Raw genomic sequence first — 25,476 nt, forward strand, 5'->3', positions numbered from 1 at the left:
TTCGTCTCTATTGACAGACAAAACAAAACAATTAAAAATAGAAGAAAGATCTCATTTCTTCTTACTTTTTATATTTTGGTAAGTTGAATGGTCATTTGTAGCTTTCATATTATCCCAGTTTTTGTATATGGACCTAGTTAGATATGATAGTAAGATTGATTGTATTAACATATAACTGTGCTAAAATATGAAATTTTTACCATCTTCTTCAGGGAAAAATAGCTCAAATATTTTTAAATTAATTATGTAATTAAAAATTAAAACATGTTACACTGTCCTTATTTTAATGAATTATAGCCACAAATGATACTGGATCAATTTACTGACTGACTGACTGGTTGATTGCTAGGAACTGAACCCAGGGCCTCACAATGCTAAGAATAGTCTCTAACTCCATTCTTCCTTGTTGCTGTAAATACAAGATTTCTTGTCTTTGTTAGAGGTCAGGTGTTAAAAGAAGCTTTTTCTTTGCTAGCCGCTTTGGTTTATCCCCCACCAGTTGCCTGGGCTCTGCCGCTTTGTAGTCCCCAAATAAACACACAAGACGCTCTATTAATTATGAAGCTGTTGGCCTTTGCTTGTTTCTTACTGGCTTGCTCTGACTTAAGTAATTACCCCATAATTGTTAACCTAAGTATTTCTCTTACCGGAGAATAGTTCCGGGCTTCCTACCCCATGGCGTTACATGTCGAACTCTCTTGTGTTTTCCCTTCCCAGAATCCTCCTGGACTCCTAGTCCCACCTATCTAGATTCCTATTGGCTCAACAGTGCTTTATTAACAAATGTACAGGACTTCCCCCATCAGTCAGGAATGCTGTTGGACAACCAGCCCTCATCTGTGAGGTCTCTTATCAAAGTCATCACAGCTTCGCCTCTTGTAGTTGATGCTGTCTGCTGATTGCAAATATTGGCTGTGTGCTGGAGGATTTGGGGGATTAAGCCTTCTTCTTTGCATTTGTAGGGTTACATGGCACACGTCAAGAAGAAATGATTGACCACAGACTAACAGATAGAGAATGGGCAGAAGAATGGAAACATCTTGATCATGTAAGACATGAGTAATCTCTTGGGCTAAAACTGTTTTGCAAGCAAGTGAGGTGAGCTTTTGTGAGTGCTTCAAAGTATTGCAGAGTCTGTTCTTGGGAAAAAAATGAGTGTGGATATTTGAAGTAGTGAAAGTGAATATTTGAAGTAGAAGATAAGATCTGATTTCTAAGTTGATTCAAAAGCTGCTTAAGAGAAATATTAGATCTTGGAAGAGCATAGATCAGCAGACCACTGTTTTATTGTGAAAAGGTCACTTAGTTTATAGTTCAGTGAGCTCTGTATTTGGAAAGATAGATTTACTATTAGGAGAGAATCTGTCACGACTCCATCCAGACTTCCTATTTTTTCCCTCTTCATTTCTGTTCAGTTTGATCAATTATTGGGTCTGATTGTCAAATCTTTCCATCAAAAGTCTTTTTTAGCGAAATTGTACACTAAAGCCTCCAGGAAGAAGACATTATGTTTCATTGGCCTGAAACAGTGTGTTTCACTGCTCATCCATTTATTAAACGTGTGATGATGTGTGTAACCTTCTTTCCCTCCTGTTCCTCACATAGCTGTTAAACTGCATAATGGACATGGTAGAAAAGACGAGACGATCCCTCACGGTACTCAGACGCTGTCAGGAAGCAGACCGGGAGGAACTGAATTACTGGATCCGGCGCTACAGTGATGCTGAGGACTTAAAAAAGGGCGGCGGCAGTAGCAGCAGCCACTCCAGGCAGCAGAGCCCCGTCAACCCAGACCCAGTTGCGTTAGGTACTTTTATTTTGTCTTTCGATTGAGTACCTTCAATGCCCATTTAATATTCCATTCATAATGACACTATTTTTTAGTGTGTGTTTCTGAAAACAAGGAGTGCTGAGGGAATTTAAGGACAGTAAGCATTTTCTATAGCCTTGGCATCAGTTTCTTGACATTCATGTATGTTAAGAAATGGTGAGAACACTCAGACTTTTTCCAGGTAAATACATGGAGCTTACGGCAGAGTTTTGGAGCTGAACCAGGCTGTGTCCTTCATTAGATAGCTGTGAGAACTGCTTCAAACCTGTTAACATGCAAGCTCAGTCATGTGTCTGTGGTGCCAACATTTCTAGCAAGGTTTCTATAGGAGTCTTTAAAAGAATACACTTCTGGAATAGTGTGTGTATGTGTGTGTGTGTGTGTGTGTGTGTGTGTGTGTGCGCGTGCGTGTGCATGTGCGTGTGAGTACAGTGCTCATGGAGGTCAGATGAGGATATCAGATCCTCTGGAACTGCAGTTATTGGTGATTATAAGTTGCCTGATATGGATGTTGAGCTCAGAGCCTCTGGAAGAACGTACATGTTCTTAACTGCTAAGCTATCTCTTCAGCATCTTTTATAAGTTTTCATTAAGGCCCAGTCTGGAAGACAGTCTTGTTCTGTTGCTATGTCTCATCAAACAAACAGAAACCAGCTCTTCCCAAAGACCCTCTGGATGGGAGACAAGAATGCTGTACAGTGTGCATATGCCACATGAAAGCTAATGATTAAAAATGCAGCACTTCTATTATTTATCTTCATTTAGATTGTTTACTCTTGATTTTATTACTTATAGTTATATAATGGGACTGTGTTATGACTACCTGAAACTATATTTAGTGTTGATATTTGTAGATTGTCAGGATAAAAAATAGAATATAATACCAAAGATAAATTCAACCTAAAAGCATTTCAAGTGGCCTGCGAACTTGTCCCTAAATGAATAATGAGTTTTATCGTTTACATTGCTAACCATTGTGTGTATACAGTATTTGACTAAATATAGTAGAGATTTGGACTTGTATGGACCCTCATTCTGTCTTTTTACATGTTTACCTCATACCCACCCACTAACTTGCTTTTGAATACAGTCTTTGCTGGAAAATAAAAAGGCAAAAGATTTATATGATCTGAAGAGAAACCAGAGTATTTTGCTGGAAAATAAAATGAATAACCCACATAGAGAATAAACCAGAAACTTTGAATCCTTAGTGCAATGACTGATGACTCAGAATAAACATTTTGAGCCATATTTTTCTGGTTATTGATTTCACATTATTCCTTTTAAAAATAAAATTATTCTTAGCAAATACAGTTTCCTTTGCACTTAGATTTGTGGATTTCTGCAAACCCTTGAAGACTGAACACTCATTACCATAGTAAATATTAAATAAAGAAGGATTCCTAGCTGCATAATTTACTCAACAGGCATTATTTTGAAGAGTTTACAGGCAAAACAGTTTTATTTGTCAGATTGCATTAAGGCTTGTAATAAAAACAGAATTGAGTCTGATTGGAATTGGTATTGGTCTAAACAAAGCTATGTGGAGCTCAGTTCAATAAGCATCTTGTTTTTATTTTCTTATTGTGAGCAAAAAATGGTTAATGTGGCAGATTTGCTAAGAAACAAAAGGGAATATCTGTAACCACTGAGCATAGGAAAAATGGAGAACCCTAAAGTAAATAAGCCTCCTGGAACAGAATCACACAATGTGGTTGGCTCAGTGGAGCACATTCATGGGGTAAACCCTTAAACGTCATGTGCTTATTATGTTCGAGGCACTATAAGGAAGATTCTTCATTCTGGCCTAGAGGAAGGATAGACAAAGATACAGCTGAGGACATGGACTGGTGTCTACTCAGCAGTGTTAAGAAGTTTCAGAAACTCACTGGACTTCATCCTAAAGCAAGATAATACTTAGCCACAGATGTTGTCTGCACAGACTCTAACTGAAGTTGGCGAATGGTCAGATCCTTCAGAAAGACAGCTTCCGGTCTCTGATATAAAACCAAAATAATAGTAGTAATAATAAAGAAAATCTGTTGCATAGGTGTATACAGATTACTGCCTTTAGTGATTCCTGGGTGAATTCATATTTTTGATCAAGCTAAGATGTTGCTATGGCTTTAAGCTTTTGTAGGTTATAGTCAAAGGCTACCTAACATTTTGTATTTCACTGTTTAGACTATTAAAAGATTCATGTGCTTTTTAGACACAGAACCTTGGACTGCCGACTTTGAAGGCATTGTCGAGATTGTGAAGAGTTCCCAGGTTCTAGAAGCTTGTGGTTATTTTTCTTGTGTATCTTTGCTGCTTGATTTGTGAAGCCCTCAAATTCCATTTTCCGGAGCCGGTTTGTGGCTGTCAGTGAGAGGAGAGGTAGTTTCAATCAGAAACCACTATTATTTACATGAACTTCTTTCTGTCCTCCAGGGTTTAGAACTGAAGGTATGAATGAGTGTAGTAAAGAGACTATAAATTATTGGCAAATAAATCCATTTTCTTTTCCTGGAAAGTGTTTAATGAGATTCCTGTGGGCAGAGAAAGCTACGATAGGTCTGTATTTTATATACATGTAGGTATTATTATGTTGTAAGTCATTTATTTTCTAAGGTTTGAAATGGTAGGTCTCAGATGAGACCTTCAGAATATATTGTAGAAGATATGTTTGGCTCAAATCTAGCCTGCCTCCCACTCCTAACTTGGAAATTGTGGAGATGTTTAGCCATACACACATTCTTAACATGTATAAATGGTGTTTAGGGACTGTGTGGAGGAGAATGTGGATCCAGGACTGATGTGCTAAAACTTTGTTTGACTCAGTCCCAGAACCATTTTGAAATGTATCCACAGAATTAAGTCACTGAGGGAAAATAGAAAAATAATACAATTAATCTATCACTAAATGAATTTTACAAGTTTTCTCCAGATATAAAATAGAGACTATTGTGAATATCTTCTGAACTTTAAGCACTAAGAACATACTGATCTCATCATTTTGTCTTCATTCTTTAAATAAAATGCAAGTTGATATCTTAAAGCACTCCCCCCCCATGTAACTCAGCCTGAGCTTCAACTAGCTTTGTAGCTGAGGATGACCTTGAACTCCTGATCCTCCATTTTCTTTAAAATTCTTGGATTACAGGTACATGCATCACTCCTGCCCTCAAGAACTTTGTAAAGCATGATTTTTCAATTGAAAAAAAATGATGTTTACTTTGTGTTTTTGCTGTACTGGAAACAAATGGGAAATGCTGTGAAATAATCACTTTGTACACTGAAGATATGTTGCTCTCATTGTGACTAGAAAGCTGATTGGCCAATGGCTAGGCAGGATTTTCAGAGCAGTGAGAATGCTGGGGAAATTAAGGACACAGTCAGAGAAGAAACCATAAGATGTAGAGCAAGTGGGGTGGGAGGTACATGAGGTAAACAAACCTTGGGGCTTATCTTAAGTTATAAGAGCTAGCTGAAAACAAGCCTAAGCTACTGGCTGAGCATTTCTAATTAATAATAAGTCTCTGTGTGGTTATTTGGGTAGTGGCTGGCAGGACAGAAAAGTCCTCCTACATATTCTTTTTATTACTCTTCATATTTAACTGCTAGCAGCATTAGAATAGTACTCTTCAAACTATTGTCTTTCCTTTAAATATGTGACCGTTAGACCTTTCTGCTTTGTTATCTAGTGAACTTAAGTGACAAGAATGGTGGCAGGGTGAGAATTGGCAGGTTCAGTCACCGACACACAATTCCGGCATTTCTAGGAGCTTGCTGGCTGGCCCTTGCCATGATCCCTGAATGTTTGGGTCTCTGGCACTCCTCCCCACTGTACCTTGTTCTCCTAGTGATGTGCTGCTTCTATTACTGTTTTGGATCCTAACATTTTATATTCTTTCCTTTTCACTTGCTTGGAAGTAGTCTAGAATCTTTCTGCAATTGATTGTGTATCTCTTTTACTTTTAAGAATGTTTCAAAAATTGTTAAAAGAGTTCTCTTTTTTTTTAAGTTATCTAATGATGGGTTTCAGGCTGACACCAGGAACTATGGTCAGGAGCTCTGAAGTCTGATGGTTTAATTCCTTGTAGGTTTCTGGAAGAATGCTGAAATGGCAGGGCAGAGGTTTAGCAAGTGTCTCTGTGTGGATTTTGGTAGGAGCTTACCTTTTGCCAGAAAGAAGTGCTTGGCTGATTTAAATGGAAGGAAAAAATGAAGCTGGTCTTCACAAAAAGGGCAGTTGTTCGAGAGTTTCATGGATGATGGAGTAGTTCATTCTTTAAAGTATCTCAGTTGGCAAGTGGTTTGTTCATAGCAGCATTGAACTATATAGGTTCTCCCTGGCAACTGATCTCAGTCGTACTTACAGTGAAGACCCTGAATAGGTCTGGATTATGATTCTTGGTTCGCTCTACACTTGGGAGTTCTGTCAAGTCACAAATCTCACCTTCTTCATCTGCAAAATGAAGATAGTAAGAATGTACATGCTGTAGGCAGTTCTACCAGTATTGAATTAGGAAGCATACAAGCTGAAAAGGGGGTGTCTGATGCTTAGTAGTGTAAATATTAATTTATGGTAATCTTCAAAAGGACTTGAAAGAAAAGTAGTAAATGATGTTGGTTGGTTTTTTGTTTTGTTTTGTTTTGTTTCTTTTGACTTAACATTCGAGATTGTAACATGATAGTGGATACGTTTTTCAGCTAAAAAATTCAAGTATGGTTTCTATTGGCAGAGAAATTTAAAAAGGAATTTTGCCTTAAATATAATACTGTATTTAATTCATAACCCATGACTATAGAAAATAGTTTTCCCTCAACCAAAAAAACATTGTTCAACTTCTCTACTGCCAGAATATAAAAACCATGAACAAGTTGTTCAGAATGGAGCTGCATGTGAAATTTGGATTTTTATACACTTGCATTGATTTCTTTTTTTTTTTTTTGTAGTCACATCATGAAGTCCATCTCAGGGCCACACAGTTGAGTCCATAATGTAAATGCCTGTGTTTTGAAATTCTGCTTTATTTCATAACATTATATTTAAAACACTACAAATTAAGTATGCCTATCTTTTCAAAACAAGAGATGGTTCTTTCTAGAACCTGATGTGTGCTCATTGATAGAAACGACACTGGAAAGCAGTGGCTCATTTTGAGGCTGTGTGGGGCCTTCCAAGAGATAGCTTTGAGATTTCTGAATTTATTACCCTTTTGAAAGTGAGGATGAAGTCACTTAACCTTTCTTTTCTTTTGATGATCTCTGTAATAGATATGGTCATGATCACAGCCTCATTCTGCCCACTACAGGATGAAGGCCATGCCTAGGTGCTGCCGAGCTTTGAGCATTGCTGTCCTGGGTCAGATGAGGTCACATTGGTTCTCCAAAGGCTCTCTGCTCATCCCTTCATGTATATTGATGGCGGCCCTTGCAGTATCTAGTACCCAGTGGTCTCCATTCTGTCGTAAGTGTAGTGCATCTTCCATCTCCTTCATTCATCATCAATCGCTGTTCTTGTTTTCCTCCACGTTTCTTCTAGCATTTCCCTTCACTCTGGCATGGCTCTTTCTCTCTATGAGATGTCTGTTATCTTCTGGAGGTTGCCACCTCCTCTTCCCTCTACCTCCAAGCCATTTGTATTTCAAACCAGGCAAACGTAATTTAGGACTTCTCTACTACCTATCAGTAATCACATTTTTGTACATGTTTTACATTTGAAATGCAGTCTTGATAGATGCTCCTATTTAGATGTATTTATAGTTGCATTGTAGAAGAACTATCCATTTTTATAGCAACTGCCATTTTGAAGGTAGTTTTTCCAAAAAGATAGTTGTTATAAACAAGATTCTTTTGAAGGAGCTTTAGAGTCTTAGAAAATTTTCTTCTCTAGATTATCGAGTATTTTAAAGCAATTAACTTCTAGAACTGTCTCTTTATCCTATTTATCAACTTCAGGATTTCCTTTTTTTTTCATTTTTGTCTCCTAAGCTCCCCCTTTTATGTGTAGCTTCTACTCCTTAACCACACGTTGCTATTTAGCCAGAAGATACATAATCTTGACATTACAACTACTTAATCAAAAGATAACATAAATGTATTATGTGGTTTCTGTAGCCTGTTAAGTAATAAGTTTAATATTTAGCATGAAAACAAAGAGACTCTGAAGAGTTCTGTTCTCCCCATTGTTAAACCTAATGTTCAGCAAAAGTACCATGACTCAGAACCGGAGAGGATGCTGGAAAATGCATTCTTTTGTGTTTGCATGTGTGCATGCGTGTGTGCATGCATGTGTGTATTTGGTTTTAGGTTTGACCACTTTGAAAACAGCTATTTTAGAAACTAGGGTTATGGAAACTGTATTTCACATTTGGCTTCAGTATTTCTTGGGTAGGAGTTGGGGCCCTTTGGATATCTCAGTGTATCATGTAGGGAGATGTAGCCAAAATAAGACACAGCACAGCTTTCTAGTGTGGTTCAGGAAGATACCCACTGTACAGCACATGGAAGGTGAGAGGTTGACTGAGCCCTAAACAGTAGTATTTGAGTGAAGTTTAGGGCATTAATATTCACAATGTTAAGTATCTACTTTCAAGGAGAAAGATGGTGAATTGATGACTTTAGGAATAATTTCAATCCAACATGTAAAATAATATTCTTAGACTTAAATATTTTGGGGGTGTATTTGCAAATGTAAACTTCTCCAGAGCTTTTGCTTTCTTTAAAGTTGTGTGTTATCTGGTTAAGTACCGAAAAAAAAGCCAATCTCTACAGTTGTTTCTTCATCCTATTAGTGTTGCCTCAGTTTATAAACGGGGCATCTCAAATCTGGAGAAGTCAACTAGCTTGATACCCAGAGTGAATGAGAGCCAAAAGTTTTTCCCGCTGGATCCTAGTCCTGTTTCTGTTTTTTTCTGCTGCCTAGATTGGGTAATTTGCATCTTTTATGTCTGTACTTTGGATAACAGCACCACCTTTCCCATTCTTTATAATAATGTTTGCTTATTTATCAAAAGATGGTTGTTAAACTGCTGAACTGTCTTTAACCTGCTAGATGCTAAAAACAAAAACAAAAAGAACCTACCTCTTGGAACTTGTAGGAACTAGTTTTTATTTTTGGCTGTAGACATTACAGATCTGTTGTTAGCCAACTAATTATCCTTCAGTGAATGCTATTTACCTGTGAAAAAGTCTTTATTGTTTATTACATGTAAATTTGTTATCACTGTATGACATGCTGCAACTGAATTTGACCACATTCCATCTCCTATGGAAATAGTTATGGTGGCACAGAAGGCAAGGTTGAATAACTTAGTTACAATATCATATTTACACCAGATAGTTATTTCTAGATTTATGGAAGAACAATCATAATTTAGTTTTTTAAAAAAAGGGTATTTTGTTGTTGTTACGTACTTTATAAAATAAACATACCAATGAAAACTTGTGGTCATAATACTTATTATATAATTTTATATTAATGATGTAAATTGTGTAATGATTTATTAAGTGGCTTTAAGATTATACTGTAAACTTTTAAAAAGAAGTTTTTTGCTCTTGAAAAAAAAATACTTAAAAGAAACATTGTAAAGATAGAATAGAGGCTTTCTGTATATCCCTCACCAAATTACCATGCATTTTTTAAAATTAACTAGGGAAAATTAGTGTTCTGGCTCACTGATGATCTATGTACCGTGCAAAGATTTGCATATATTTAAAAGCGTTCATATCTAATGACTTAGCTAAAGGGACTGTCATTTGTCTTCTTTTTAGTATTCTGTAGCTGCATAAACTGTAGGAAACTGGATGAAATTCTTCTTGTCTTAAGCACAAGTAATATAATGATGTATTCTTTTTAAAAAATCATTCTGCCATTTGATATTTCTTATATATATTTATATACAAATTCAGCTGAAATCTATCATGCATTGATTATTATAGTTTATAAAAGTTCAGTTGATTACTCTCTTCCCCAAGCCTTCTGAATTCTGATGATGTAGTTCTTGTCTCTGGTTCCACCACTCAAGAGGAATAATTAGACCTCGATTACATAGGCTTGCATTGAAAATTCAGTATGGAAGACTTGTCTTGCATATTTCTATTTTAGCTAGGGAAGACTGTAACAAGCTTTATTTTCAAGGTACATAAAAGTATTAAGTGTTTGCTGCCTTTGTATGACTGTGTTATTGGAAAGTTAGCATTCATGTGAAAACTTTATTATTTTCTCAAAGTTTTAAGATCTGAAAAGATAACAAACACAGCCTTTAAAATGGAGCTTTATTTCCAATTCTGAACAAAACATGAACCAAATTCTGTTTGGTCAACTGAATGCCAACAAATCCATTCTAATACTCCCTGGCTTCCATATTCATCAATTCCACATGACACAATGTATAAGTAAGTTTTAAAGCACAATGGGAAGTTAAAGAAAAAAATTAAGTGTGAGAACTAATTAGCTATAGGATAGGACATGTATTTGTCTATTGCAATAGAATCAGAGCTCTGTATGAATTATATTACCATATGATTGATTTTGCACTACAAATTTGACTTTTGATAAGAAACTCACCAACTATAATCTCCTTTCACAACACAGTTTACCTATAGAAATCATCACCATGAGAAAGTTCCGGGAAGCATGTTCTCAGACCTCATACTGTATGAAATAAAGTTGCTTTGGATTTGAGCGTGTGAGGAATTTGGACCAATGACCTGCTTTCCATGTGCTCTGATGACTAGTCTTGCTATTTTTGTGCATTTTCTTGAAGTGAAAGAGTCAACCTTTTAAGATTGGGTTTTTGTAATGAAGCCAAGAGGAGGAGTTACTTGCTTGGCTCTGCGTAAGGACGTGGCAGTACTGATGGCACTCTCCCTTTCTCTCTACCCTCTCCCATCATTTTCATAGATGCACATCGGGAATTCCTTCACAGGCCTGCATCTGGATACGTGCCAGAGGAGATCTGGAAGAAAGCTGGTAAGAACTGTTTAGAAACATGAGTTTCGTGTTCTGGCAGCTGTGTGCAGCTGTGAATGCTGCTGTTGTGAGGAATGACAAGAGAGGACTTTGCTGCGAACAACAACAATAGCAAACGCAAAGCAAAACAAAGTGAAAACCACAAAACAGAACAAACTAAAAGAAAAAAATCCCTCATTAATATTCTTAAACCAGGCCTGATTAAAACATGAAATAGTTTTTATTTTCATAGCATCTGCTAGTGCCATTATAATTGAAAGGCTGGCAATATTTCCTTTATAACCCCCTCCCTCCTTTTGTAGCATCTGTAATGGCTTCAGAGTGAAATTTTGGCACAGGAGGTCTTAGCTTGCATGCAGTTCTTCTTTGATGAGGAAAGAAATCCAGTGTTCTAGGAATTAAATTACATACATCAGCATTTTTCTCTGCATTCTTAAATTGGGCCAAATCTAGTGAACTTGTTAAGGAACTTTGCAAGGATTATTATTTTTGGTTACAGTCTAGTTTTAAAATCGCTCTCCTGTGGTGTTTAATATTAAATCATCGGAGCTAAGTTACTTTTTCAGTTGAGCAACAGAGTAGCTGGGTCTTGAATTTCTGCACCCACCGTTCATCCACTCCCCTCACTATCTGTTGCTTTGTATTCTGTGGTAAATTGGAAGCCTCCTGGGACCCAATGACTTGGTATTGGCCTTAAAGTTCAGAGCTGGCAGACTGTGACATCAGCTAAGCATGAAACCTGTAAAAAACTGAACTCGGGAGGTGAAAGATAAGCCTGCATCATGGGCTGAGGATGACACAAAGAACAGGTGACAGCTGTGTAAGTCTCAGCAGCGGGTCGCCATTGTTATTATTACTGTTTTTCTGCACAAGAGTTCTGTTTAGGTATTGGTTGAATTCAATTATTTGTAATCCTTTACCAATTGCTGAATATTTGGTCATTTGTGCTTTATCCACATTTTATAAAATGTCTAAGAAGTACCACATTTCATAAGAGTGAAAACAACTTTCCCAAATCTGATACAATTTTAAGTTTCTTACCTGAGATTAAGAGAGAGGATTTGCTCTCACAGGTCCTGTCTGTATAGCAGATGGATCCTTGGGCTGGCCTGTTGAAATTCAAGTGCTGCTTACCTATTTCCTGTATTGTACCCATGTGCTAATGGTCTCAGGATTCTCCCAAGCTGTCACTAACTGCCAAGTGACTTCCAACCCCAGGAAGTTGCTGTGTCTTCCCATCCTTTTCTCTTTTACTTTTAAATCCTCGTAAGCTGCCAAGGCCTGCTATTGTAATAAAAGTTACAGAGAACTGTCATTTTGAACAATAAAGGATGAGTTTCTATGTCATGAAAATGTCTTCCCTTTAGTTACCTGTATTTAAGTTAAATTCTTGATAGTTCTTACAGAAAATTAACTATGAGGTCTTGTGTAACTCAAATTTCTTCTGCACTGTTCTTTGCTCATCCTTGTTGGGCTGCTAGTGAGCAAGAGCAGATTTCCTGAACACACCACCTTTTCTAGAAAGCCCGCATGAACAGGGAAGCGTAAAGGAAGTCTCCCCGTGAGCAGCAGGCATTGGCAGCGAATTCAGAAGTCTACTTTGCATTTTCCACTTATTCAAAGTTGTGTTATTTCTTCTCCTTCACTTTTCTTATTTGATACACAGGAGTCTATTGAATCCACCATTACTTTTTCTTCAGTCTGTTTTGTGTATGTCTGAACCAAGTCTTGATGTAGTTTAGGTTCACGGACCTTAGAAACTTAGAAAAAGCAGTTTTGTTTCTGTTGTGTCCATCACTGCTGAAGAAGGAGTGAACCTGGCCAGGAGAGTTTGTATTACTTTTAGATGTATCTTTCATCTATATCTGTCTTCTTTCTAAGATATGGTTCAGTTGTGGTGGAGATGGCATTTGTCTTCTCATTGGGTACCACTCACCACATAAGAAAATTTAAGGTGTGGATGGCAGCTTCACCTCTACAGCTCCATGAAGTGCTTGTAATATTTTCCTGAACAAACTTTTTTTTTTAATTTAAATTAGAAACAAGTTTGCTTCACATGTCAATTCCAGGTCCCTTTCCCTCCCCTCCTCCCATGCCCTCCCACCAACCCTCCCAATATCCCCCTCATTTCCCCAGGGAGGGTGAGGCCCTCCATGGGAGTGCCCATAGTCTGTCCTTTCATCCAGGGCAGGGCCTAGACCCTCCCCCAAGAGTCCAGGCTGAGAGAGCGTCTCTCATTGTTAGATAGGAGCCCAAAGTCCATTTGTATACCCGGGATAAATACTGATCTACTACCCAAGGCCCAATAGATTATCCAGACCAACTCACTGACACCCACATTCAGGGGGTCTTGATCAGCTGGACAAACTTCCTTATAAAGCTGGTGTAGAGTTCCCAGTGAGTGTCATCAAAGCTTCTAGTCTATGAGGACACCAGAGGTAAAAATGGGTCGTCTACACTCAGCTTCCTGTACTTTGAAAGAATTCTAGTACTTAATTCTGTAAGCAGAAAAATAAAAACCAGACCCAGGCAATAGAGTTCACACCTGTAATCCCAGTAATTGAAAAACTGTGTCAGGGAGATACAAGATTGAGGCACCATATGCTACAGGATGTGACCCTGTCTCACAAAACCAAACTAAAGCAAAAAGCAGCAACAACAAAAATCCCTAACCCAACAAATGAACTTGCCTACATTTTAAAAAGAGACACTTTGGCTTTGCCACAAAAGTACTATGTATTGTTTTCATGGCAAAAGATAACTAAGTAGAGTTTAAAATGTTTGAAAAACCCTGATTGGGCACAATGCTCAGACTTTAGTGTAATACAATGACTGCATTGTCTTCACAGGAAATTATGATTATAAAAGTAAATACTTTTAATTGTGTTTTCCAGTTTTTATGCCATTTTAGAGATTATTTTAAATTTGCATAAAGATTTCAAAAAAATAGTAATCACAATTTCTCACTACTTTTCTACACTCCTCATTTTACGACACTTGTATATATTGTCCTTTTTCTCACTCTCCCACTTTTTGTCCTTCCCTCTGCTTCCCTTACTCTCTCTCTCTCTCTCTCTCTCTCTCTCTCTCTCTCTCTCTCTCTCTCTCTCACTCACTCACACACACACACACACACACACACACACACACACGAGTGGGGGGGTCCTATGTAAATTCTGTATATTGCTCCAGTGATACTTTAACAACATTTTGATTCATATTTTTAAAAGATTATAAATCCTAACAAACGTTGAAGGCTGCATCCACTCTCTCTAAAGTTAGTATTTTTAGAAGCAAGAGCAAAGATAACAAGTGAACTCAAAAGTTACAAAGGATCCTTATAAAACTGGAGGGAAAAAAGTCAAACATAAAAGTAGCTTCAAAATTGTGACTAAATGTTTTCTTCAGTATATTTCTTTTCAAGGGATCAGAGAATGTTTGCAGTTGGTAATAAATATTCAAGCACCTTGCAAATGTCCTACCAATTCTCTTTGCTGATCTGTATATGCCTGTGGGATTAGAATAGGAATGCATAATTTAAATATAAATGGCCTTATTTGCATATACAATTAGTCAAGCTACAGCTTTGATCCTAAGCAAAAATTATTGTCCTGTATTACCACTTAGATAGAATTTTAATTCACCTTGAATATTCAAACTAAATGAGACCCTGGCTATGTAGTTAGAAGGGCAGTACTTCCCTGGTGCCCTGAGTCATTTATGATAGGGTAATAAAAGCAGCTCTGCCTCTTGTAAGGAAGGTGCTGTGAGCTGTGTACAATGTCCTGGTTCTATCCAGATTTTAAGTGCATACCTTGCAGGAGCTAATAGACGATTAACATAGCTTAGTTAATATTTTCAATCTGGATCTGTCTTTTATAGTATAGTGTGTGAAACTTAGCCAGACAGTAATTGCAAAGAAAGCCCTTTAGGAACGATGGCACCAAGTGACAAAGGCTAAAGAAGGCATGCTTGTGGAACATAGGAAAGACCTTCTGTTGACCCATAGGTCATGCGCTGTAGAATCAACCACAGGAATTTAAGAGCCCTGAGAGGACTTGCATCTCTTACTCTTTGAATCTACAGTAAAACATTTTTATTAGGAATCTTTGTTTTTAATTAAACAGAACATTTAATTAAGGTGCTTTTTAAGTGGGTGAAACAATTAAGTGCAAACACTTGAATGAAACATGTCATAATTAGTTTTAATAGAGTGTTAATTGGTAGTAGGTTTGCCAAGTTAATAATTACTGCTTATTAAATTTTCAATTAATCATTGTCATTTTGCTTTGAATAAAGATGAAAATTAGATAAACTAATTCAGGAGGAGGCTATCTTCCCTTCTTAATTAGAACAGTTAATTTTTTAAAAGTGGGAAGTACTTGTTTTAGTTGTCAATCTTCTGCTATACAGTGGTTGAATCTTTGCACTTTGACTGCAGCCAAACTGAAGAGATAATTCAACACCTTGTAGGTTTCCTATCAGGCCTGATTGCATGGCTTATGGTGTGATTCAGTTTTGTCTGTCCAGAGTAACGGTTGGGCCAAACTACCATATATGTTTGAAGTAGACAGAGAACAGCCTATAGCCTAGAAATGACATGGTTCTTTAAAATCTCAGTAATCTACTCTGTAGAAGCATATAGCTGTATTATTAAGGAAATGACATGAAAAGGTAAAACTTCCTGATCTGTTTCATTATTTCTTTTATTTAAAGGATCCTACCCTGTAGCTCAGGCTGGTCTTGAAGTCCTAAATGATGTGATTACAGGCATTCGCCATGATGTCAGGCTAGAAAATGAGGTTCCTTGTGTGTCTGAATGACTTTTCCAAGTTCCTTGTGGACATTTTTTGCCCCTTAACAGGCACCAGAGTCATTTCTGGAGGCACTAGTGTGGGAAAAAAGTTAAGTAAAGATATGTTCGTTACATGTATTCCCAAGAATGCCATGCCTAAGAGAAAGTCTTACTTTTGATTTCCGAAATGAATTTAAATGTTGAGATTGTTCTTTAGACAAGCAGAACTTTAGACAGGCCCAGTCATTTGGATGAGAGCTGGGTTTGTTTTGTGAAATTCTGTCAAGATGGGACGGGTGTCTCTAGAGCTGAGCTAACCCAGAGCTGATGTGTTCTCTGGTCTGGCCTTAAATCACAGAGGAGGCTGTGAACGAGGTGAAGCGACAGGCAATGACCGAGCTGCAGAAGGCCGTGTCTGAGGCAGAGAGGAAAGCCCATGACATGATCACCACAGAGCGAGCCAAGATGGAACGCACCGTGGCTGAGGCCAAGCGGCAGGCAGCAGAGGATGCTCTGGCAGTTATCAACCAGCAGGAAGACTCCAGCGAGGTAAGGCCTGTGGGGGAGCGTCATTGCAAAGAAGAGTTAGAGCATTTGGTTTTGGTCCCGGAAGTCCATAGATGCCACTGGAGAATGGAAAAATGCCTTTAGAGACAGATAACTGGGGAAAACTTAGAACACTGTGGGAAAATTTAGGCATTGATGGGTTGATGTAGGGCAGATGCAGCTTGGTTATTCATAACCACTTGGAAGAAACGTTTTCTGACCATGGTGTGGTGATGCGTTTGGCAGGTTAAACACTGAGATCTGTGTGTGAGATGTGCGTGTAACTGTGGGTATGTGTGTGCCATGGCAAATGTCCACCTTAACCTTTCACTTTGTTTTACTCTGGCTCTCTTGTTCTCCTCTGCACATATTTTAGACTGAACGTGTGGGGATTCTCCTGTTCCCAGGCCCTATCTGCACAGTGGAGGGTTGTAATTAGAGATGTGTGCACTGGACAGGGTTTGTGTGGGTGCTGGAGGTTCAAGCTCAGGTTCTTACTTGTGGGGAATGTACTGTAACAAGTGAGCCATCTCCCCAACTCCTGTTGGGAAATTGCTATGCTCTCCAAAGTTGATTTAAAACTTCTTTAGTAAGGAATCCTAAAGTTCAATGCTAAAAAAATGTTTGCCTGAGTTAAGTGTTTCTAAAAGATCTTATATATGATCTTTGTTTCCATGGTATCTATCATTAACCATTGTGGCAGTCATAACATAACATTGCTCTCTGACTAATATTATTAAGAATTATTTCAGTATAATGATTTCTACACATCCACACCCACACACATGCACTTGCTTGGGGCCTAATGATCCAAGGAACTGGCAAGTAAATAACTAAAATGTGACAGAATGCTTTAAATATATATAGCCTATAGACTCTCAACAGCATAGAATAGTTCCATGTTAATTAATATAGCACACAATCTTCAGCTCCAGAATAAGTCCAGATAAAAGACTGCAATTAGCTCGTCTCTCAAAGCTGAGCCAGCGAAGGCATGGACTGCTAAATCAATGGCCTACTACAATCCGTATCTATAATTTGTGAGGGAGAGTAAGAATTTAATTTGTAGCAGGCTTTTCTGCAGATGAAAGACCCTGCGGGAATCACTCACTGCCCAGAGTCTCTATTTAATGTGTAGCAGATGAATAACAAGGGGACAAAAGGGATTGATTTTCAACATTTGGAAGTTTCTCAGGAAGAGAGGGACAAAGGGAAGTTTATCTTCCTTTTAATGCCTGACTTTTCCATTGTTGCATTAAACGAGACAGAAATTCAATTTTACTGGCATCACGCCATTAGGATTTATAAGGACTTTGTTTTCTTTTTTATGTTTTTTTAAAGTTTATTGGTGTCTACTGAAGAGGACTTGTACAAGTTGGTGATATTATGAGGAGCACTTATCATCCTGTATACATTTTTATTTTCACATGAACATTTTAGGGCCGATGTGTATATTTAGAGTGTTTGTAGAGGGCTGCCTTCTAAAGATAAATGCCTGGGAAGGAAATATGTTGATATGCATCCATCCAGGCAGTGGCCTGCTAGATTCCTTCTGTTTCCATACATATAGTGTCTTTAGTATAAAGCCAAGTAGGAAAAGAACTATTATGGTGACAGTGGTCTTGACATTATAAAACATGGTATATGAAACAGACCTTAAGTTCAGGTCTACAGTACTTCCCAGAAATCCTCCCAGAAACCTGAAGGGCTCTGGTTTCATTAAGCTAGGACAGACCCATTCTGGCTGTCATGTTGATTGGTCCATTAGGTGGGGAATCTGCCAGAAATGTGAGGCCCAGCTGACTCAATACCCAGATTCCTTACAACTCATAACTCACACCTATTTTTGATGCTTTGGAATTTTCTTGGATATTAACCATTTGACCACAAATAAGGTTCACACAGCATTGAGTTCTATATAATTTATGTTTTTTTAAATAAAAATACAAAGTCTGGTTATGGTAAAAGCTAGTTGGGAAATATATGCATTGCTATTAAGTGTAACAGCTATTGAATTTTAACTCTCACAAATTAATAGGCCTTCTTTTTGTGACTATGAAAGGAAGTAACACACACCTTAACTATACCTGTTTTTTTATTAATTCTTATAATGAATTACTGAACTTTTATTATACATAAGCGATGGTGCTAGCCCTGAGGATACCATAGGCTTTGCCTGGTGAGGCTTCTGGTGTGGAAGGATTAATCGGGAACTGGGTATTTTGAGCCTTGTGGCCTCTGCCCTTTCCTTGGGCCATAGTAATAGGCGCTGCAGGGGAGAAACCCCAAGGTGGTAGGGAGCAGTTTCTGGAAGCTGACATGGCTGGTGGGTGTTTTACAAGGGGCAAGAGATTCCAGAATTAAAAGGAGGGGCTATTTCTGTTTCGGGTCAAGATTCGGAAAATTTTGTAGTGGTGTCAGGGGTTGGAGTGAAGGGTAGATTTAGTCATGCTGGCTACATACTCATGAGATCAGTTGTCACCTGGGGTTTTGGATGTATCAGAAGATTAGATCTGAACCACATTTAAAAATTTGCTGAAGGGCTGGGGAAGAAACTGAATGGGTAGAGCTCTTACCTATGGGACATGAAGCCCTGGGTTTGATCCCCAGTGCCTCGTCAAACCCAGTACAATGGTACTTGCAGTAATCTCAGCACTCTAGAATAACAGGTAGGGAGTTTAGAAGTTCAAGGTCATCCTCCACTAAGTAGTAGTAAGTTTGAAGTCATCATGAGCCACATAATACTATGTCTCAAAAATAATAACAACAAAGAAAAGCATACCAAAACTACTTGCCAGATTGATCTGTCCATGGTGTCTGGGGAAAACAACAAAAAAAGGTAACCCATGCTTGGGTATTTTGTGCTGTGTATGTAAGCAATATTAGTTAAAGCATTTAAAAACTCAAGTGAATTGCTAAATTTAGCTAGATAGACAAGTCTTTAGACTGGAAAGAATAAGCAGGATAGAAATTTATGAAGTTCATCTTGTCTATGATAAAAATCAGGATTCTCCACTGCTGTATAGGGTGTTGGGTGCGTACATGGATACCTAGTGTAGAGCTGCCATTTTCAGATACTTTCGTGTACCCAACACTATCCTCAAATATGCTTGTTTGCATGGTCAGCTGACCGCATAATCATCTGCTCTTATAACTAGAAGAATCAAAGAAGATAACCCAAAAGCCTTTTTTTTTTAACATGGCAAAATAAAATATAATAAGAGAAAACAAAAATCATCACATTGAGGCTAGGCAAGGAAACTCAAGAGAAGGAAAAGACCCCAAGAGCAGGCATGAGGATTAGAGACCCATTCATTCACACACTCAGGAGTCCTATGAAAACACTAAACAGTCAACAGTTTTGTGGTTGCGTTGGTGTTTGCTTTTCTTTTATGGCAGCCTACAGAGTACCTTCCCGTACCAGAGACACTAGAATGTAGGAGTGAAGGGCTGTTGAGCCAGCTGTGGATTGAAGAGGACTTTATGAGGCTTTACTTATCCTGGTGAATGATTGGTTACGGATACTCTGTACATTTGCTCACTTCTCACATTAGCTGTAGACAGAGGAGACAGGGTTGTTTTCTTTCCTTTGCTGATAAGAAAGCTGAAACTTGGAGGATGTAGGTTACTTGTTCTATGGCTAGATGGTACCTGTGAGCTGGTGCCCAGCCTAGTTTGCCTGGCTCAGACCACCTTCCTAATAGCCACATAGCAATAGTGGGTGTCTTTCTCCCTGGACCAATTATATACTAGTATTTTTCAGTTATCGCTATATATTTATTTAACTTTAGATGTGTAAACCAATAACGTAACAACTATCAGAATGGCATTGGATTTGGAAGAACCTAGATGATATATTACTTTGTTATACTCTATCTCCTTTTTAATGTCTACTTATTGTGCGTGTCATATCATGCAAGATGTCAGTGGATAACTTTCAGGAGTCAGTTTTCTTGATCTGCCTTTGGGTCATGATGAATTCAGGCCATTAGGCTGGTGATCAACTTTTATTGCCAGCTGTGCCATCTTGTTGGCCCTACTCATTGTTTTACAGAGTATTATGTGTATCACTCATGCTGTTACATTTATTTCACATATCTATTTCCTATATGTGTACACAAATCGTTCTTTCCGGTGAACGGGTGATATTGGGGGGGCTATTCCTAATGAAACTTGTTCTATAGATTCCTTTTGATCCACCGCTTGTTTGAGCTTAGAAAGTTGAAGTGTGTATGGACTATACATATGGTACTGTTCTAGTGGAGAGATTAGTTTTGAGCCACCAAAGTGATTTTCCTCCTAAATAAAGAACCGTTACCCACTGTTCTGTATAGGTGAAATCTGTGATTATACCAAGAGGAAAATACGGGAGTGTTTGTGCAATACAGACCACACTGTGTTGTGGTTCATCATTGCTGAACAGGCATCACAGCCCTTCTGAAGACCTCTTGATTCCCAGAATTTGTATCTGTCAGTGTGAACTATGAGATTATGTTTCAATAAGAGTTGGTTAGTGTGCCTCTTATTCAAAGAACAGCTGTTTATAAGTCTGGGGGTAGAGTGGGAAGACTACTACTTTAGGATGACTGGCTTTGAGTTGTTCATCTCTTGCTTTGGTTTTCTGTACGCGCGCGTGTGTGTGTGTGTGTGTGTGTGTGTGTGTGTGTGTGTGTGTGTGTGTGTGTGTGTGTGTTGGCAGGGGGTGCCTATGCTTGTATGTGTAAATGCAGAGGCCAGAGGAGGATATTGGTATTTTCCTTTATCACTTCCCATGTTAGTTTTTGAAGCAGTGTCTCACTCTGAACATGTGTTGTTAGCTAGATTTACTGGCCAAAGGGCTTGGGTGGGAGTGGGGGTGGGAGGTCCTCCTGTCTCCACCTCCTGACATTTGCATGGCGCATAGCAGTGTGGGACTTTTTATGTGACTGATGTGGATTAGAACTCAGTTCCTGGAGTTTTGGGTTTCTTACTGTGAATGCAGGCTAATGATTTTTGTGACCCACTTTGCAAGTTGGTTGAGAGGGACAAATGAAATGAGGAAAAGTCATTTATATTTCACATAAAACAGTTAACTGATGAACTAATGTTTTAGTGACTTTTCTCTTGCTGTAACAGAGCACCATGGCCAATGCATTTAGTAGGGGCTTACAGCTTCAAAGGGGAGTCCATCATGGTAGGAACTGTGGCAGCAGGCAGGCAGGCCAGCAGGCAGGCATGATGCTGCGTCAGTATCTGAGAACTTCCATCTGATCCACCAGCACTAGAAATAGAGAGAGCTAATTGGGCCTAGCATGGGCTTTTGCAAACTCAAAGCCCACTCCCAGTAACACACCTCTGCCAACAAGGCCACACCTAGTCCTTCCCAAACAGTTCCCCCATCTGGGGGCCAGGCATTCAAATACACACAGTTTATGGGTCCATTCTCATTTAAACTACGACAGCTGATAAGAAAGGGAAAGGGGAGGACACCTGTTAAAAAACAATTCTAATGAGAAAGACAAGAGAATTTGAATAGTAGCCATGATATAGGAAAGAATTGGAGAAAGGAGATCACAAATAGGACCTGTGGTGTTTGATTGGAGTAGTTACAAGAGCTAAAGAAAGAGGAATTCAAATAAAGCATCCCAGTCCTAGAATTCCGTGTAACCAGTGACTTGGGTAGACGGCACTAGACTCAGCCTTCGGTCTTAGAGGCAAGTCGGCTTCACATAGAACAGTTCACAGTTGGGGAGTGTTGCCTGGGAAGACAGTGGGAGCACAGGAAGGAGGTTGGAGTCATTGGTTTGTGGCTGACTGTCGATACTCGATCAGGTAGGGAGAGCTTAGGAAGGAAAGGACAGTTCTTTATACCAATCCCTGCTCTTCAGACACCTCAAGGGAACAAAGAGGAAGTCGCAGTAGAAGAAACAGAATATTAGCATCATGGAAACCAAAATCAATGTAGATTTTAACAAGGGGTGTCAAGAAGAAGGAATGGAGGAGGTCCCCGGCGCTGAGTGTGAAGAGAGGATGGAGGGGATACTGCCAGGGACTAAGGAGGTTCTCTCCCTGTAGCTGTCAATGTCTGCGGGTGAAGGCGCTTCATTTGGAGGATGGGCAAGCTTTCAGATGCTAGTGGTGCGAAGGCACCGCATCTAGAACAGGAACTGCATTTCCGTCCTTATTCCAGCCAGTGCTAAGGGTCAGAGGTAGCGTGAGCACCTTCTGTGTCTGCAAAACTCAGGCTCTGTGCTCACCCTGCCGTAGCTGAGCCACCCTGCACTTCCTAGTTTTGCTCCAAGAGCTGAAGCCACTTGCCTGTGGTTTTAATGTCACTCAACAATGGCACTGGAAATGAAATGTAGACTGCCCTGACTCTGAAGCCAGTGTCATTTTGGTTAGCTAGCCATGACATCTTGTCTTGGCTGGCTCGTGTATCCTGATCCAGCCTGCACCCATTGTAGGGAATGACATTCACTCTGGTCTAACCAGCGATGTCACTGTGGGACCTAAGGAAAGATTTACATTGGCAGAGTGGGGCATTTTGGAACGAGTATTTAATTGGCAGTATAAATAGCAGCTGGGGACTAAGGAGGTCTTATACCATGGCTATGTAGTTTCTTCTCTTTGTGACTTGGACAAAGTATCTTAATTCAAAAGTTAAGAAACTTTTAAGGCCTTGGGATCCAGAACTGCAAAATACCCGTGACTGTGATTTTAAAAGGTCAGATGCAATGTGGGGTCTAACGTGTAGTCTCAGTGTGAGCCCAAGTGGGCGTGTTGCTACCTAGAGTTTGTACTTACAGGACTAGTAGAGGAGCCAGTCCTTCACATTTGCAGATTGTAGTTGTGAAAAGGACAGTCATTCAACAAAAAAAAAAAAAAAAAATGTCTCTGAGAAGAGGAATTTTCAACAGTGAAGACTAGGAGGGTTGCATTTTGCTGCTAGGACAGTCGATCATTTTCTGTATATCAAAATAACAAGATAAAGGAGAGAGCTTTCTTGCCCCCAGGGGACAAAGAGGATTTCTGATAAGAAAAAAAGTATAGAACCTTTGCTATGAAACTTCGGCATCCAGAATCTTCATCTACCCTTGCTATATCTTATGTAACAGTGTGTTTAATGTATTTTGCAAAGAGGAACTTTTTATCCAGCCTTGATTCTTCACCCTTATCCCAGGGCAAGTTTGCCCATTGTTGTGATAAAACACCATGAGGAAAGGCAATTATTTTAGCTTATGGTTTCAGAGGGTAAGAGTCCATCACAGTGGGAGGTTGGCAACAAGACCAGGAAGCTGAGAGCTTGCAACCTCACTGCAGGCATGAAGAAAGTGAACTGGAAGTAGAAGGATTGACACCCTCACAGGCCACCCCTGGGGTCACAGGTCTGCAGCAAGACCACACCTCCTGAGCCTCTGCAGACAGCACCGCCGACTGGGGTTCAGGGTCCAGAGGCCTAGACTGTGGAAACTACGCTCATCCAACCCACCACACATGCCCTCCTCTGTCTCCAGATGAAAAGTTCAGGGTCACTAATGCTGGCCAGGCATCAGTAGCTTAGGTATGGACTCATAAACAGGAAATTTAGTACAGTTATCCAAGAGAAATATGATACAAAGGTTTCTGTTGAGCTTTTTTTTTAAAAAGTGTTCACTTTGGAGTTGCTTTTTTTTCCTTTTCTTTTTTAAACTTAAGCATACACCAAAGTTCCCTACACATTCATTGGAATGCAATGTCAAGGGCAATAAAATTATGCAAGTTTCTTTTGTAAGTTTTAATCTTACACGATCATTCAATTGCTCCTTCTTGCACCTTTGAGTAAGATGAAAGAACTACAGAGCAGCAGAGCTAGTGGTAAAACTAACCAGAGCCCTTAACTCTTGGGTCAGAACCAGGAAGGACTAAGGCAAGAGGCCTGAGCTCTCAGCAGCTCCACTATCCGAAACATCTGTTTCTGTATTTGGCTCAATTCCACGGCTTTTTTTTTATTTGTAAAATTGTTCCCATCTTTGAAAACACTTTAAAAAATAAAGAAGTCCCCATTCTGTCTCCTCTTTCCACTCCCCAGCACATGCATTTGTAATTACCTGGTTTAGTCTGTGTGTTTAATCAGTTTAAATTGAGAAGTTTCGTACATCTGATTTCAATCTGAAGGAGCCATTGAGTACTGGGCAGTTACCACCCCAGAGCCTGCCAAAACATGCCTCTGCCAAAACACGCTAGGACTCACACCAGGGTATTTCCTAAAGACTCCACTTGACTCAGATTAGATGTTTAATTTCCTTAAAATATTGTTTTGGATTTGGGTCTCTGTTCCCTAATTGGGATTTTCTGATGTAATTTAGGAATATCGCTTATTTGCTGAGTGGGTTCCAGGACCCAGCTGGCAATCTTCTGAAAGCTAAATCTCGCAGAAGTAAAAGTAAACTTGACTCTGAGCGCAAAGCATCGTACCTCTAGCTTTGAAGGCTGGGCCAGGCCTACACTTATTGACAATTTCATGGAAAAATCATCCATGCAATGCAGTGGAGTTAAGTTTGGGAGAGGAAGGCTTCCAGTTGTGATGGTCAGAGTTTGTGCATCTTTTGAGATTTTCTCTTCCCTTTTTGTTCTTTGGAGAATGGCTCTTTGAGATCCCATTAAAGCAGTACAGGACTGGCCTTAGCCAGTGATGGCATTACAGATGTAAACTACCCTGTCTGGATTCTTTGGATGTTCATCTTAATTTAATTGAACTAGAAAAAAATTAAGTTGTAGTACTGATTATCCATTGTAGATTTGTTTTAATAGCAGTCCCATATTAACTAAGTTTGTAGTTTGAGATCATAGACTCTGCTTTGTTTTCCTTACTAGCACTGGAATTTCTGAATGGGCAAGAATTTAAGTAAAAAAAAAAATGTGTGCCTGTGTGTGTGTATCAGAGGACACTGTTCCCGAGTGGAGTTCCATCTTCCACCTGATTGAAGCAGAGTCCCTCTCATTTCTGGGGCTGCAGTGAATTGTACAGGATAGCCAGCCTTTGAGCATCTGGGTTGCCACAACATCTACACATTCACGTGTGTTCTGTATTGAACTCAGGTCAATAGGCTTACACAGACCCCAGTTTTATCTATTGAGAAATCTCCTTGGTCTTCTCTGTGGGTTTGAAACCAAAGTTCTTCAAGTTCCTAGCCTCTGGCCCTTGAAAGGCTCCAGGAGTCCCTTGTTAGTAGATAATGTAATTCCTGAAAAGCCCTATATGTTCTGCATAGTGAGAAGGCTTTGCTTGTCAGGGAAATGGTCTGACATTCTAGCTGAGTGTTTTTAATAGGCTCATGAGCCCATCTCCAAACCTGAACATAATGAAAGCACTATAAATGCAGA

The 25,476-nt window shown here is 39.1% G+C and overlaps 1 protein-coding gene across 8 annotated transcripts in view; it reads left to right on the top strand.

The window, feature by feature from the left end:
* The window catches only part of Runx1t1 (RUNX1 partner transcriptional co-repressor 1), a 147,694-nt gene that overhangs the window by 115,028 nt on the left and 7,190 nt on the right, over window positions 1–25,476 (top strand). For all 8 annotated transcript variants that reach the window (XR_005875444.1, XM_021225290.2, XM_005066828.4 and 5 more), the window contains 4 exons: window positions 963–1,048; window positions 1,606–1,807; window positions 10,725–10,793; window positions 15,947–16,137. Coding sequence is in view for 7 of the 8 variants with exons in the window: in XM_021225290.2 (XP_021080949.1) it covers window positions 963–1,048; window positions 1,606–1,807; window positions 10,725–10,793; window positions 15,947–16,137 (548 nt within the window). In the remaining variant the exon portion in view is untranslated. The remainder of the gene's footprint in view (window positions 1–962; window positions 1,049–1,605; window positions 1,808–10,724; window positions 10,794–15,946; window positions 16,138–25,476) is intronic.

Source organism: Mesocricetus auratus, unplaced genomic scaffold (assembly GCF_017639785.1).
Source record: "Mesocricetus auratus isolate SY011 unplaced genomic scaffold, BCM_Maur_2.0 Super-Scaffold_6730, whole genome shotgun sequence".
NCBI lineage: Eukaryota > Metazoa > Chordata > Mammalia > Rodentia > Cricetidae > Mesocricetus > Mesocricetus auratus.